The sequence below is a fragment of the Ochotona curzoniae genome, unplaced genomic scaffold (assembly GCF_017591425.1).
Source record: "Ochotona curzoniae isolate NIBS_2020 unplaced genomic scaffold, NIBS_Ocur_1.0 contig_3819, whole genome shotgun sequence".
NCBI classification, from domain to species: Eukaryota; Metazoa; Chordata; class Mammalia; order Lagomorpha; family Ochotonidae; genus Ochotona; species Ochotona curzoniae.
Genome location: NW_024466004.1, coordinates 31,238,534 through 31,254,280, shown reverse-complemented (window position 1 = coordinate 31,254,280; position 15,747 = coordinate 31,238,534). Strand labels below are relative to the sequence as shown.

At 37.6% G+C, this 15,747-nt stretch overlaps 1 protein-coding gene across 1 annotated transcript; it reads right to left on the bottom strand.

The window, feature by feature from the left end:
- Positions 1-13,597: 13,597 nt before the first annotated feature.
- On the bottom strand, positions 13,598-13,973 carry LOC121158352 (polyubiquitin). The gene has a single exon (XM_040983051.1). It carries the CDS (start codon positions 13,971-13,973, stop codon positions 13,728-13,730), a length of 246 nt encoding a protein of 81 aa, XP_040838985.1. The 3' UTR covers positions 13,598-13,727.
- Positions 13,974-15,747: the final 1,774 nt, after the last annotated feature.

Genomic DNA, 15,747 nt, shown 5'->3' with positions numbered 1-15,747 from the left:
GGCCACACAAGCAGAGAATCTTCAGGTTTTCCCTCCTTCACCTTTTACCAAGCTGCTTTGGCAGATTTCTGCCATCTCAAATTAGAAAGCATGCTGAATAAAAAACTCCCTCGGCTGGTAGTCTGGGCTGCTTTGACAAGTGCTGCATCCTCTATCCCTGAGGTCATGGGAAATGACAGGATGGGAAAGTAAGTAGAAAATGCTTCCCTGGCACTCTCTGCTGCCCAAGTTGCTGAGTAAGAAGGGCAGTGCAGAAAGCCAGCAGCTTCTAGCTGTGCACTTCTAGGGAGGGCATCCACAAAGGCCAAGATGAGTCTCCTGCCTGGCAGTGGATGTGCGAGCTCAGCATGTGTCTTGTCTCTGGGGTGTTAGATAAAAGCTGGCTGCTTGTTTGACTTTCTTGAAGAGTCCAGATACAGAGGAAGCCAATTGTCGAGCTGCCTATTACAGAACCAAGTGACTCTTCTGCCTGCCTTTCCCATCTACATTCTGCTTCCTATACAGATTTGTGACTGGTAAATAAAAGGCAATATTCCAGTTACTCAGTTGGTTGCCAGCGACAGTAAACTGAGAGTTCAAGGTCAGACATCCTGTAAGACCCAAATTTTTAAAACAATTTTCGAGCATTCTATTAATTTTTTGAGCTGTAATTTTATTATAGGTGTGTACTGTGATGTGCCAGGGGTTGATTTTGATGATTCATGGGATCTCCTCAAAAGAGAAGTATACTGCATCACCACAGTCCTGCTTAGTGAGACATGTGTGATCATAATGAAAAGTATATTGAAAAGCATCTTCAAGCTACAGAAAACTTTGCTGTTTCTATTAGTGGAGTCGTCTTCACAAATTTGGAATTAAAGAATAATCAAAGGGCCTGGTGCCTGAGGGAATGCATGAATTGTTTGAATCTAAGCATTAATTTGCTGGCATCTTCAATGGCAATTTATAATGTTAGAAATCCTAATGTCTGCGGTTTTGGACTGACATAGAACATTAAAGATATGAAATTTGATTATTTAATTATTTTAGGAAATATGGATGGAGACCATCCATGAAAAATTAATTTAATCCCTTAAAACAGTACAGCCATGATAGTCTTTAAAAGATTGTATAGTTCTTAACCATGAAAAAGAGTTTTTGTATCCTTAATGAAATCCAAAGCCAATCTATAACTGGCCTTGTGTGTTATGCCTTATCCTACCAATTTCTTTACCTTTCTACCAGTATGTTGCCTTTCCAAGAAATTTCCTTGGGTGGAAGCATTTCCTCCATTGCTATCATTTCCTGGAAGGAAGTACAGAGACAGGAGTTAAAGTATACCCATTGCTGGGTTTGGGGATGAGTTCTAATCATCTTAAATCCAGCTGCTCCTCATATGTGTCTAGGTACAGTAACTGGTGCTGTAAATGACATGAACATCAATCAACAGCACAAGATGCCAGGAAATACTTGTTAACATTTTTCAAAAAAAGAGAAGCCTTCATTTTCTCCTATGGTTTATCTTGGAGGAGACTAAGAACCTTTTGAAGTTATAAAATGTTAATTATGTAACTGCCACTACAGTCACATACAGTGTGAGGTGTGTATATGAGCACATTTATGTGAGGCTTCACATAATGCCCAGAGATGAAACAAATCCTGCATATGGCAGTGCAGAAAACAAAAAGGTGAAACTGCTCCCTACGCATCATTCTTCTAACTGCCTGATCACCTACTGCCTCAACTAAGAACTACTTCTGGATGCAGACTACATTGATTGATTCCCATGGTTAGTATTTCTGGACTTTTACAATATAAGCTTAGATTGCCTTCCCAGCTCATAATTTTTGTTCTATGCTACCCCAGCCATTAATTATGGGAAATTTGTGCTTTCTCTCATGCTCACTGTCTTTCTGCCTCTCAAATAAAAATGTTCCAGCTGGTGCAGAATCTTTTAAGGTGTTTTTCCCTATTAAGATAAGAAAGAAAGAAAGAAAGAAAGAAAGAAAGAAAGAAAGAAAGAAAGAAAGAAAGAAAGAAAGAAAGAAAGAAAGAACGAACGAGCTTCCATCTGCTCACACACTTTGTAAATGGCCGCAATGGCCAAATCTGAGCCAATCCAAACCAGGAGCAAGGAGTGTCTTCCAGGTCTCCCACATAGGTACAGGGGCCCAAGACTTGAGCCATTCTCCGCTGATCTCCCAGGCCATAAGCAGGGAGCTGGATCAGAAGTGAATTAGCCAGGGCTCAAAACAGCACCCATATGGATGCCAGCTCTGCAGACAGAATTAGCCAGTGGAGCCACTGCACCAGCCCCATTTAAGTTTTGTAATCGGGAGTTCATCCATATATTTAAGCACATTATAATTTTCTTAGCCAGGTGTAATCTATTATGAAATAACACAGTTATATTACTATTTATCTTAAAACCATACTCTGGGAAACTGTTACAAGGAGTAAATCCAGGATGATATTCCCATGTGTCACGGCCCAGCTGTCAAAACTTGAATCATACTCTTTTGTGTTTTATAATGTTGTGGAAAAAAAATAAAAAAGAATGGGATCAGCTAAATTCAGATCAACAATCTCATCGAGTACATAACAAAGTAAAGTTTTGGATTTATTTTGACTTCCTAGAATTTAAATCCCTTTTACCATATTTTTTTTTGAAAAATTGGACGCATTGCAGAGTGTTACAGTTATGGACTAAATAAAAATGCTGTTGCAGCCTGGCATGATAGTCTAATATCCAAATCCTTATTTTGCATCTACCAGGATCCCTTGTGGGCACTTGTTCATGTCCCAGCTGTTGCACTACCCATCCATCTCTCTGCTGATGGTCTGAGAATGAAGAAAGCAGTAGAGCATGGCCCAAAGCCTTGGAACCCTGCACCTGCATAGAAGACCCAGAAGAGGCTCCTGACTGCTAGCTTTGGATTGACTCAGCTCTGGCTGAGGCGGCCACTTGGGGAGTGAACCAGTGGATGGATGATCTTCCCTTCTGTTTTTCCTCTCTGTGTATCTGCATTTCAAAGAAAGAAAGTAGGAAAGAAAGAAAAGAAAAGAAAAGAAAAGAAAAGGAAAGGAAAGGAAAGGAAAGGAAAGGAAAGGAAAGGAAAGGAAAGGAAAGAAAAGAAAAGAAAAGAAAAGAAAAGAAAAGAAAAGAAAAGAAAGAAAAGAAAAGAAAAGAGAAAAGAAAAGAAAAACAAGACCTGAGTTGCTGGTCTCTTACAAATTAATGGAAGAGTTTGTTTGTCTTGCTCCTTTCTGGAAATTGATTCATGTAAAACCAAAGAACTAAAAACTATTGTTGTAACAAAGGATTAGAACTGAAAAGAGAAATGGAGACTGAAAGACAGTGCCTGGAGTTGCTGATAATGTCCAGTTCCTTTATTTGGTTGTGATTGCATGCTGTATTTCTTTTGAGCAAAGTTACCAAGATATTCATTTTAGTCACCATTTTGCATGATAGTGTATTTCAATAAAATGTTTATTTAAGCAATGAAATGTAGGACAAGAATAACCACAGAATGACAGTGTTTCAAATAAGGAAAGCATTAGTGATTGCTATAGATTGTGAAATATCAAATGCTAAAATGTCTTGAACTCACAATAAAAGTAACATTAAAATATGTTATTTTTGGTTGTTGATAGGATATCAATGTGCTTTTAATGAACATGTGTTAGACTAAATGAATAAAACATTCCTTCAGTTGCAGCAATTATACTCTCAATATGTGTTGGGAAGAAGATTAACTCCTGGATATTCATAACGGATCCAGTATATTGATCTCAAGTCAGTAGCTTGAACTGGGCAGCTTTCATGACAGCTGTCTTTGCAGATTTAGAATCGTTAGAGGGTGCACATTTTTCCTGGCTCCTTCTGCTATTTTAGTTCTTCAACTAGGGTTTCTGGGGAGTTGTCCTTGTTTACTCAAACTTATGCCAGTTGATATTCAAATTTAGGTTTTCTTGAAACAACTGATCACTAACAAAGACTCAGAGAGACTTGTCCTTCATCCTTGAACCCATACTTTGACTTCTAGAGATGGATTAGAAAGAGCAATTGAAAATTTGAAAAGTGCTGAAAAAACCCGAGAGAATTCATTTCTAAGTGATTTCCTAAGAGATCGATGTGTACTTATCCATTGTTTTTTATGGCACTTGTTTCTCAAAAGTTTGGAATCTCACTAGATTGTTACTAATCCTTTCAGATGCCTCACTAAGAATGTAAGTCTCTACTGTTTACAGACAGGACCATAACTTGGTTTGGGCACAGGGCCATTTATTTGAACATCAGTTACTCATTTCTTTAACCTTAGATGCATTTATGCCATTTCCTTCTACCCATATACAAACTGATATGCCGAGACTGTGTTTTAAATAAAAGTGAAAATCTTCTTGCTTGGCAAAATCATTTTAAATTCCCTGAGAAAAATAACTGGAAGCAACTATAAGTTTCAGATGTCTTTATCTCCATCGAATTTATCAAACAAAAGACTTGTGAAACCCAAAGATAAAAGTTTTCTCACATGGAGAGCCATTAATGTCTCTATATTTTTGTGCTGCATCATTAATCTTTGGCCCACATAGAATTAAAGCTATTTTAATTAAGCCTATAACTTGCACTTCGCAACCTCAAATTTGAAGATGATAAAGCATTTTATAATGGTCAATGAATTAAGCACTCCTGGGGTTTTTACAGAAATGATGAGAAAGGGCAACTATCCAATTATTTTAAATGTAGAGCTGCATGTACCAGTGAAAAGAACTGGGTGTCTAAAAAGCATTCTTTCTTAAAAACGTGTTTGTATAAGTTGCTGAGCCAAAAAGAATAATTTCTTTAATGTTGAAATAAACGTTTGAATTTAATCAGTCTGCAAAGATTTATTTTGAACATGCTATGTTCACTGTTCTAAGCTCTGGACGCAGGAATACAAAAGTGACACAGTCATTGTTCTACAAAACACCTCCCAGAAGAAGAAAGAAAGCAAATAACGTTCCTGGTTAGAACAAGCGTTCATTTCAAATAATCTGTCCACTGACTCTTGGTAGGTACTCTGGACACATGCAGAAATTTGCTAAAAGCTATGTACTGACATGAAAGAGAAAAATGATGAGGTCACGATTCAGGAAAATGGGGACCTGCACAGTGGTCGTAAGATCGCGGGCTCCTGCTTCTGCCTTCATGACAGCTGATGGAAGGCTGTTGATGGAGCTTCATTCAAGGGTACACTGATTAGAGAAGAAAACTTGAATAAAACTTTTAGAAACTTTGACCTGCTTCTCCCATACCACTGAATATATATTCTTGTGAAATACCTATGGAGCATTCATAAAAAATGATAATACATTTAGCCAAAACATAATTATTAAGATATTTGAAAGGAGTGAAGACATATAGAACATATACATATTCTTATTCTTATTAATATATTTATCATTTAGCAAGATACAGCTTTGTAGGCCTATGGGTTCTTCCCTTCCCCTCTCTTGCCTCCCTCTCCTTCCCTCTCCACACTATTATGCTCTGTATCATCACTGTAGTAGAGTATTTCCTTTTTTATCACAATGCAATTATTTCACCACTTTCTTTGAAATAAATAAACACAAATCTAAGTACTCCATGGAGTAAAGAAAAAAATGGAAATTAAAAAATACTTTGAATAATAGTGAAACTAACATATACCTAGAATTGTGGGAAACAGTAGTGCTATAAGAAGAAGAAAATGTATAGCCTTAAACTCCATGTATTATAATTTTTTTCAAAAGCTGGAAAAAAATCAGTGAGTCAAACATCCATGTTAACAAATTAGGAAGACTGTCAAATAAATACAAAAAAAAAAAACCAAGGGGAGGAAATTCAACTGAGAAGCAGAAGTTATTGAATGAATATATTTAGGCTAATACATTTTATTTTTTTGATGTATTAGATCACTTAGAAAAATGTAGCTTCTCAAAATTGATTATCTGAGAAGGTGGCCAAATTGCTAACACATGAAATTAATAGTTTTAAACTTCCCCGAACACACTGTGAGTAAAAATGCTACATGGAATGCCTGTACCCCATATCTAAGTGCTGAATTAAGTTCCAACTGATCACTTTTGCCCCAGCTTCCTGATAATACACCTTAGCAGGCAGGGGATGATGCATAGGCCCTCTGGCACCCAACTTGGACATGCAGATGAAGCTCCAGGCTCCCGACTTCAGTCTGTCCCACCCTTGGCTATAGTGAGTGGGCATTTGAGTGAAGCAACAGATGGATGATGTTCCCTTTCTCCCCAGCTCTCCTTTTACTGTGCCTCTTGAGTAGGTAAAAATGAATAAACATTGAGAAAAAAATTTATATGAACTCTAGTTTAGGTATGGGATCCTTCTTTCTAAGTACCCCCAAACCTACACAATAGCCACTAATTTATGGCCAATATTGTTTCCAGAAAAAGATGGGCATACTTTTGTGGTAGTCAACAATAAATATCTCACTGTTGATTTTTCTGAAATCTTAACAGATACTTCAAGCCATTGGGAATTTTTTTTATTGTGTCTGTCAATTTACCATAATTATGTGAGCATAAGACAAAAACCATGAAAATAAGTGTCATGGTCATTTAAAAAGTAGATAATGAGGAGACAGCATTGTGGCTTAGTAAGTCACAGCCTGAGATGCCAGTATCCCATATGGGAGTTGGTTCATGCCATAGCTGCTTCACCTCTGATGCAGACCCCTACTGATGGCCTGGAAAAGTCACGGAAAGCCAAAAATGTGGACCCCTGCCGTAGATGAGAGGGTCCTGAAAAAATTTCTTGTTTCTGTTTTCAGCTTGACAAACCCATAATCATTGTGTCCATCTGGGCAGTGAACCAGTGGATGAAAGAAATCTGTGTCAGTCTTTCCTTCTCTAATTCTGATGTTCAAATAAATGAATGCATATTTTAGAAATGTAGAAAAATGTGTGATCGCTGAGTGGTTAAATAATTGTTGCCTTCTGCTTGCAAGTAGATCTATCACACAATTCTCTTTTGGCCCACTGTGTAGTTTGCTCTTTTTGCTTTTGTTATTATTTTCTTTTTTTCTTTGTTTCAAACTTTCTTTCCTTCTTTCTCTCCCTTTCCCTCTTTCATTTGTGGTTTCTTTCTCTCTTTCCTTCTTTCCTTATTTTTGTTGTCGTTTTTGCTTGTTTGTTGCAAGCCAGTGTTGAACAATTCAAAGAAGGAAGGCAAAAGTGAACTTACCAATGTCCTTGGGTATTCTGCTTCATTGAGGTAGAAAAAGATAGAGGTTCATCTTTGAAGAATTTGTTGTTTCTCTTCTTCTTACTTAAAACCTTGAGCATTTTACTAATTTTCTTTAAGCTTTGCATTTTCAAAACTGTTTATAAGTTTTTTATATTACCTACCATATAAGATTATGGCGGAAAAAAATGAAATTATCATTGAGAATGTTTTAAGGTTACCATCTGGTACTTAAGAGGCACTTTAAATGTTTCATAGCTGAATAAAATGACTAGGCATATTGATATATTTTGAATATTTTCTCATACTGTTTTTATTCACTTAGAAAAAATCTGAGAGTATTATCTTCTGAAATACGAATGTTTTCTTCTTGTTTAAAATAATCCCTTAAGCTCATATGACTTTCAAAGAGAGAAAAGCTCAATTTGTTTTTCATTCTAATATTACTATGAGCACCAAGATGCTGATTTGATAAGTACTTTTGAAACAGATATTTTAAATAGCTTTTTACTGCTTTAATAAATGTTTTTCCTGTTATTTTGATTTCTCATTTTTGATCAGCAACACAAGAAACACCAAAATGGGATTGTCAAGTCTCATCTATTATCAAAAATGAAATATGAAATCTGAGTAAGAATCTCTAGACATTTCCAGGAAAATGTTTATTCTTTAATCATGTCCCTGGGCTGTTTTCTTTTCTAATGTTTTCTAAATTTGATACAGATGTGTTCCAAAAGAAAAATGACAAGAAAGTAGATAACTTTACTGTCAGTAAGCGGTAGAAATTCTCCAATTGTTCATGCTAGTGTTCTATTCTTTCTCACTATCATTCATTGAAGATTCATAAGCATAGAAGGGCATTAGCAGTGAACTACCTCTGAAGCAGTTGGCATAATAAATGTAAAAGTCTTTAACTGCTAAGTGTTAAAAAGTAACAATATAATATTCCAATGTTTAGAGTTCTCAGAGTGGAAGAGCATTTTAATTTATTTGTATTCTCATAGAAATGTTCCTAGTATACTCGTGCTCTCTTGCATTTTGATAATAGGTCTGCGTGAATTAACAAAATTTCATACTTATTGCTTCTCTGTAGGAGGTGGTTGTAAAAGTGATACAAAGAAGTGCCATTGTTTAGCTAAGGAAATCTACATTGAGGATCCCAGCCACTTTCTTATTCAAACACTTTATGTTTCTCCTCATAGAGTCCACTTCTCAGAAGCTGGTATTGTCACAATGACTGGGTCTGATAACTTCCCAGTGCATTTCCAGTCTGCAGTCCTTCCACTGAGGCTCATGCCACAGGAGCTGGCATGTGATTGTAATTCAGCCCAATGGGTTTAATAGCAAAAAGGCAACCCAATAGAAAAATAAATTTAAAATGTGCATAAATATTTCTCAGAAATAAATATATGAAAATATGCCCAGCTTTACTGATGTTTATGGAAATTCAAGTTGAGCCGCAAGGAGATAGTATGTCATAGTACTTGGTAACTCTAAGAATTGATGAGGATGTAGGGAGGATGTAGGGAGACATGGCTTTCCCTACTGTGAGAGTCTGAACAAGATATGAATGACTTACACGTAATCAGTAATGTTTAGGGTATAACAACAGGCAAGTAGTCCAACACCTGAAAACTGGATAAATAAGCAAAGATGCATTCATATATTGGACTAGCAGACAACTGTGACTAGTAAAGAATTAAAGTTATTACAGGTACAAAATTCATGCCTCTCAGGAACATCTGTGAGAGGAAGAGATCATTTAAAGGAAATTTGCACTACATGATTCAATTTACATAGCATTAAGAAACAAAGCAAAACTAAATATTATCTTAGGTGTATAAAACACCTGTAATAAAACTAAGGCAGAGAAAGGAATGATGCATTCAGAAGATTTTTTTTTTGTAATCTGGGAGTGATGAGATTGAGATTGGGAAAGGACAGTTGGGGATTCCCTGTAAAGGATTAGGGGACATTCCTAAACTACATGGTGCATGAACAAGTATCTGCATCACTTTATTCATAACCCACAAGAATTCTATAAAAATTATTTCACATCTAGTTGATATTTAATAAAAAAAATCAAGCAACTTTAAAAGTACTATGCAAATCTTAATAGCCAGTTAGGATGGAATTCCACAGGTGCGATTTCCCCAGAATTTTGGCTTGAATATCTTGGAGTATAGTTTTGTGTGACTGTAGGTAGCACATCAAGTCAGTGATTGGCCCATCCTTCAGCAAGTAAGGGTGTTTTAGGTTCCTGGCTGAAGTGTTGCAGAGGATTTAATCCCTCCTTGAGTTATGATAATCTTAGGCACAAGTTAACAAGGTATTGATTCTACCATTACTCCTTTTTAGAAGAAAAAATAAGGATTATTTATTTGTAAGTCACAATTACAGAGAGAGGTACAGACAGAAAGAGATTGTCCATGTGCTGATTCACTGTCCAGATGGCTAGACCGGGCCAGGGAGAGGGCAGGAGTCAGGAGCTTTCTCTGAGGTTCTCAGAAGAACCTGGATTACTGTTGCTTTTTACAGGTCATTAGCAGGCACCTCTCACTAGATAAGGCTTTATTTATATTTCTGCCGGTGGCTAGAGATTTTAAGGCCATTTGTATTTCTGCTATGAAAAATATCTGTTCATTTCCTTTGTCCATTTCTTTTATTACTTACATAAGGAGAACAAATTTGACATATTTCATATTTACAGATTTAGGAACATGGTGATTCATTCCACTCTTTTCTATCTCCCTCCTGTGGCCCAACCTCACTCCTTCCTTGCTTACTTTCTCTTTGAAAATTTACAAGGAAATATGTTCATTTTTTTATGATAACAGGTTTAATTATCCAAAAGGTAAAAAACAATCAACAACTAGTAAGAAGAAAAAGCTATTGTGCCTCAAGAATATATGTCAGGGCTGTAGATTAAAATCAAATATTAAAATATCAATTTCACTCATATATATTACATTTTATTACTCTGCATATTATTTACCATGATTCAGGAAAATTATGATATTTCTTTTTAAGATTAGTTTATTTCACTAAGCATAATGGTTTCCAGTTGTATCCAATTTGTTGCAAAACACTGGATTTTATAGTTGAGTAGTATTCCATAGTGTATATCTGCCTCACGTTTTTTATCTAGTCATCATTTGATTTCTTAACTAGATCGGATAATTTGTTCTTTTGAGATATCCTAAGATCCTCTTACATTCTGGATTTCAACACTTTCTCACTTGCAGAGATTACAAATACATTCCCCCAGTGTTGTGGGGGTCTCTTCACCTTTTTAATTGTTCCTTTATGTTCAGAAGCTACTTAGCTTGATACACATTTTTGGTCTATTTTTGCTTTTATTGCTTGTGCATTTAGTTTCTGAGCTCATAACCTCCTGCTAAGATCAATTTCTTACAATGTGTAACATTACTCATATGTTTTCCACTGGTCGTTAAATAGTTTTAGGTTTTAAATGGACAGTTGACTCACTTCAGATTTATTTTTGAATAGGGTTTAAAGCAATAGTCTAGTTTCAAACTTTAACATTTGGAAATCAAATTTCTCCAACACCATTTGTTATACAGATTATCCCTCCTTAAGGAAATTATTTTACCTATTTTGTCCAAGATTAACTGATCATAGATTATGGTTTTATTTCTGGGGCTTCTATTCTTTTAGGTTGGTCTTTTTGTCTGTTTTGACTAAAATAGCCCTGTAGTGTCTTGAAATCTGGAATTGTGATGCCTCCACCATTTCTGTACACAGTGATGTGACTCAGAGTTTACAAGATCAGCCTCATTCACTATGGCTACAAAAAATGTAAATATCTTTGGATAAATTTAGACAGAAATGAAATATCTCTACAGTAAAAATTACGAAAATTTAGTGAAAAGAATAGAAGAAATTGCAGATACGTACACACAATGGAAAATTATTGAGCATTAATGATTTTGAAGAACTTATATGCAAATGTCAATACCACCCAAAGCCATTTACATATTCATTGCAAATGCTATTGAGATTACAAGACCATTCTTCACATAAATTAGTGAACAAATTAATTTAGAACAAAAAAAAAAAAAAGAAAAAAATGAGGGTGAGTGCAGTATCATAGTAGTTTAAGCCTCAGGCAGCAATCCATATGGACACTGATTCAATCCAGTTTGTTCCACTGCTGACCTAGCTCCCTGCTAAGGTGTCTGGCAAAGCAGCAGAAGAGGGTGCAAGTCGTTGGGATCCTAGAGCCATGAAGGGAGACCAGGAGCAGGGTCCAGACTCCGATCCAGCTCTGGCTACTGCGGCCACTTGGTGAGTGAACTAATAGAAAAAAGACCTCTCTGTCTCTCATTCTCTCAGTGCAAATCTGCCTTTCAAATAGAAATAATATAAACTTTCAAGAGAAAAAAAATTCTAAAATGAATGTTTAACCACGAAAGATCCCAGCCAGTGAAAAAATTTGAGCAACAAAGACAAAACCAGAGGCATTACAATATTACTTTTAAGACATACTGTGGAATAATTTCTGAAAAATATCATTCTGTCTGGGTGAAGGGGGGAAACACGATGACTCGCCTGGCTAATACTTGGCCTGCAATCCTATATGGGCACTGCTTCATGTCCCAACTGCTCCACTTCCGATACAACTCCCTGTTTACGGCCTGGGAAAGCAGTAGAGGTTGGCCCAGAGCCCGAGGGCCCTGTGCTCATGCGGGAGATCTGGAAAAAGCTCCTGGATGCTGGTTCCTGGCTTCAAATGGGCTCAGCTTCGACCTTGCAGCCATTTGGAGTATGAATCGGGGAAGGAAAAGATTTGTTTCTCTTTCTCTCTGTAAATCTTTATTTCTAATTAAAACACATAGATCCTGTACACACACACACACACACACACACACACACACACACACACACACACACACACACACACGTATACTGGGGCAAATGTATCACTCAGCATGTAGAAAGCCAGCTTAGAATACCTGAATATTATATAGTAAAGCCAGCTTGTATTCCTGGATATCCTTTAAATGCCTGCTTCCTTCTTATGTTTACTTTTGAAAGTTTGAAGTGATGGCTCAAGTGATTGGACTCCTCACACCCATGTGGTACAATTGGGTTGAACTACATATCTCTAGCTTTGGCCTGACCCTACCTCTTGCAGGCATTTGGTGAATGAACAAGAGGATAGAAAATATTATCTCCCTCTCTCTGACTTTTAAATAAAGATAAATAAATATAATTTTGTAAGTATGTTTATTTTTTAAGTACCTATTTTGGTACCAGCATCATAATATAGTAGGTTAGGCCTCTTCTTACAGAGCTGGCATTCCATATGTTGACCAGTTTGTGTCCTGGCTGTTCCACTTCTAATTCAGCTCCCAATTGATGGCCTGGGAAAGCAGGAGAGGATGTTTGAGGCGCTTGGACCTCTGCAACTATGTGGGAGACCTGAAAGAAGATCCAAGCTCTTGGCTTTGGATCTGCTCAACTCCAAGTTCACAGTCATTTGGGGAGAGAATCAGCAGGTAGAAGATCTCTCTCCTTGTCTCTCCTTTTCGCTATAACTCTGCCTTTCAAATAAAATTAAAATAAATAATTTTTAAAATTATCCCTTTCTTCCACAATATAGGTAATTATTTTTACTTCTAAAGGAGCATTTAATGATTTAAATAAATAGCAAGGCTTGGGATCAGAGGGTACAGATGTACAGCTCAGATCTACAGCTCAGATCTACGGCTTCAAAGGTCCAGTATCATTTGTGAGCCTCTCTTCAATAGCAAGGAAAGGTCTCTGCGAAGGGTCCACAGTGTTAGAAGCATTCTGAAAGGATTATGACTATCAATCTTATTGGATTGTTATTGAAACTTCACAACTTCTCTCAGAGAGAGTGAATGCTAGGAAAGTGTTGAGTATTGGAATTACCATGGCTTTTATTGGTCTGAAACTTATTCACACTTTTAGACTATTGTATGACCCCATAGTATAGGAAAGGAAATGTCAGCAGTGTCAGAAACCTGGTGATTACACCACTCCTCCACTTGCCCACTCGGTGCTTTCATATCCAATTTCATGTTCATGCAAACAGAAGCATTTGCAAGGTTTTCTATTCTTCTGACTTCACTGCAGTAGTTGGGAGAAGCCCCTTTGTCTAATTTATGTGTTGTAAGAGTCACGTTTCTTTTAAGTAGAATAAAGGAATGAAAGATTCTTATTACAAGAATTTCAGATTATATCCGTGTTCTATAATTTCTGAAAATAATTTGAATTTCATCTGTAGTCCAAAACACTGATTTCTAATCCACTGAGATAAGGGCATGGGAATATTTGAAAGAGATTTTAATGAAAAGTGTATATATATATATATATATATATATATATATATATATAATCATGCAACAAAACCTTTATTAGTATTTTGAACAGATTCAGCCATTATTGAAGCTGGTAACTTCTAAACTTAAATTGGTGTGGGCAAATGCTGTGGTTGAGTAATACCAGCACTAGGCAATAAGAGGAATTAATAGCCACCCCTAAGACGGAGGACCAGGTGCAGGGTGGACTCCTTCTGGATGCGGCCATCTTTCAGCTGCTTGCCTGCAAAGATAAGCCTCTGCTGGTCAGGAGGGATGCCTTCCTTATCCTGGATCTTGGCCTTGACATTCTCGATGGTGTCACTGGGCTCAACCACCAGGGTGATGGTCTTGCCAGTCAGGGTCTTCACGAAGATCTGCATGCCACCTCGCAGGCGCAGGACCAGGTGCATATATACCCACTAAATATGATATGTATTAATCCATTTATTTTGCTTGTGTAAACAACTTGCAATTTCTAAATGTAACAAAGCATATTCTAAGAATAATCCTCAATCATTTAATAATGCACATTAAAAATGGGAAAACCCATTATTTACTTGTTGGGAGTAGCCAAAACAGAATAGCCAATGGATAATGACGGAAGAACAAAGGTGAAATGAAACCAATTCAGCGAGTATTTTCTAAGTGCCTGCAAAGAATGAAAAAATATAAGATTGTAAGTATTTTGGGCTTAGGAAAGGAGATAAAAAAAGTTAAATGTTGAATCAATCATAGACAAGAAACAATCAGAATATATTGAGGGCTATGAGAGATATGCTAGACTATATGGCATGGTGGAGACAAGAAGAGGTTAAGCTTTGATTTTAACAACTCCCATTTTCAGAGCTTCAACTTGGTCATCTGTGAAATGGAAGAATTCCCACTGATTGAGACCTAAGGTCACTTGTAGTTTTAAAAATATTATTCTGATAGATTTATCTTAACTTGAATGTTGTACAGTGTCTACATGTGTCAAACACATGGGTCTCCATAACTGCATGCTATTTTTCTTTGTCAGCTTACAGTATTCAGGTTTTTAAAAATGTATAACTCTGGGACCGGGTGCGATAGCGTATGGGTCAATGTCCTCGCCTTCAAAGTGCCAGGATCCCATAGGGGCACTGGTCCTAGTCCCGGTGTTTCTACTTCCCATTCAGCTCGCTGCTTGTGGCCTGGGAAAGCAGTCAAGGACAGCCCAAAGCTTTGGGACCCTGCACCCTCATGGGAGACCGGGAAGAGGCTCCTGGCTTCAAATCAGCTCAGCTCCAGCTGTTGAGGCCACTTGGGGAGTGAATCTTTGGACGGAAGATCTTCCTCTCTGTCTCTCCTCCTCTCTCATCTACCTTTCCAATAAAAATAAATTTAAAAATCTTTAAAAAAAAATGAATAGTTCTATGAAATGGGAGGTAAACTGAGTGACTAATAACTCAACCTTCATGTACATGAATGAGAGTGGGGGCCTAGTCAAAACGACCCGTAATAGCCCCCACCAGGCCCACCCCCTGCCCTGGTTTCCAGGCTTGCCAGTATGTACAGCAGACTGATCCAGTTTATCCCATATCCCATTCAGCTCTCATACATATCAATGGGAATTGAAGCCTAGTTCAACCCCACAAGTCCAACTATCCAGTCCATATACATGCCAGCGGGTACCACACTCTGTCTAGCCATGCTTGTCCCAGTCATAGTTGTCATGCTCACCAACTGGATTGGCAACCCAAGAGGAAGATGCCCATTGTTTCCCTACTGGACCCACTCCACACTCAGATCCTGTACTCTCCAGATGGTTCTGCAGTTTATCATGACAGAATTTGCCCCCTGTGCCAGCATCTGCCAGCTGGTGCTGTGGCAAGCCCAACCAATCCATATCCTATTCTGGCTTGTGCATGCACCAGTAGGAACAATCAACCCAGCCTGGCTTTCCCCTGATCCAGCTCACATGAGGACAACAGGTATTGTAGCCCTGCCCGGCCTGGTTTTCTCCCATCCCAACTTTCATGTTCAACAGTGGGAGTGGTGGTACAGCAGAGTAGCTCCATGCAGCTCCTCTACCAGCTTGGCCCTCTCCACCACTAGGTCTCATGTATGTTGATTGGACACTGTGGCCCAGTGTGGCATGGCCTGTCTCACCTCAGTATTTGCCAGTGGATAATGTAGCCTAGCCTGGCCTGGCCAATCCCCAAT

Excerpts from the sequence above, each read along its gene's own strand:
- LOC121158352 (XM_040983051.1), bottom strand. The coding sequence starts at position 13,973 with ATGCACCTGGTCCTGCGCCTGCGAGGTGGCATGCAGATCTTCGTGAAG.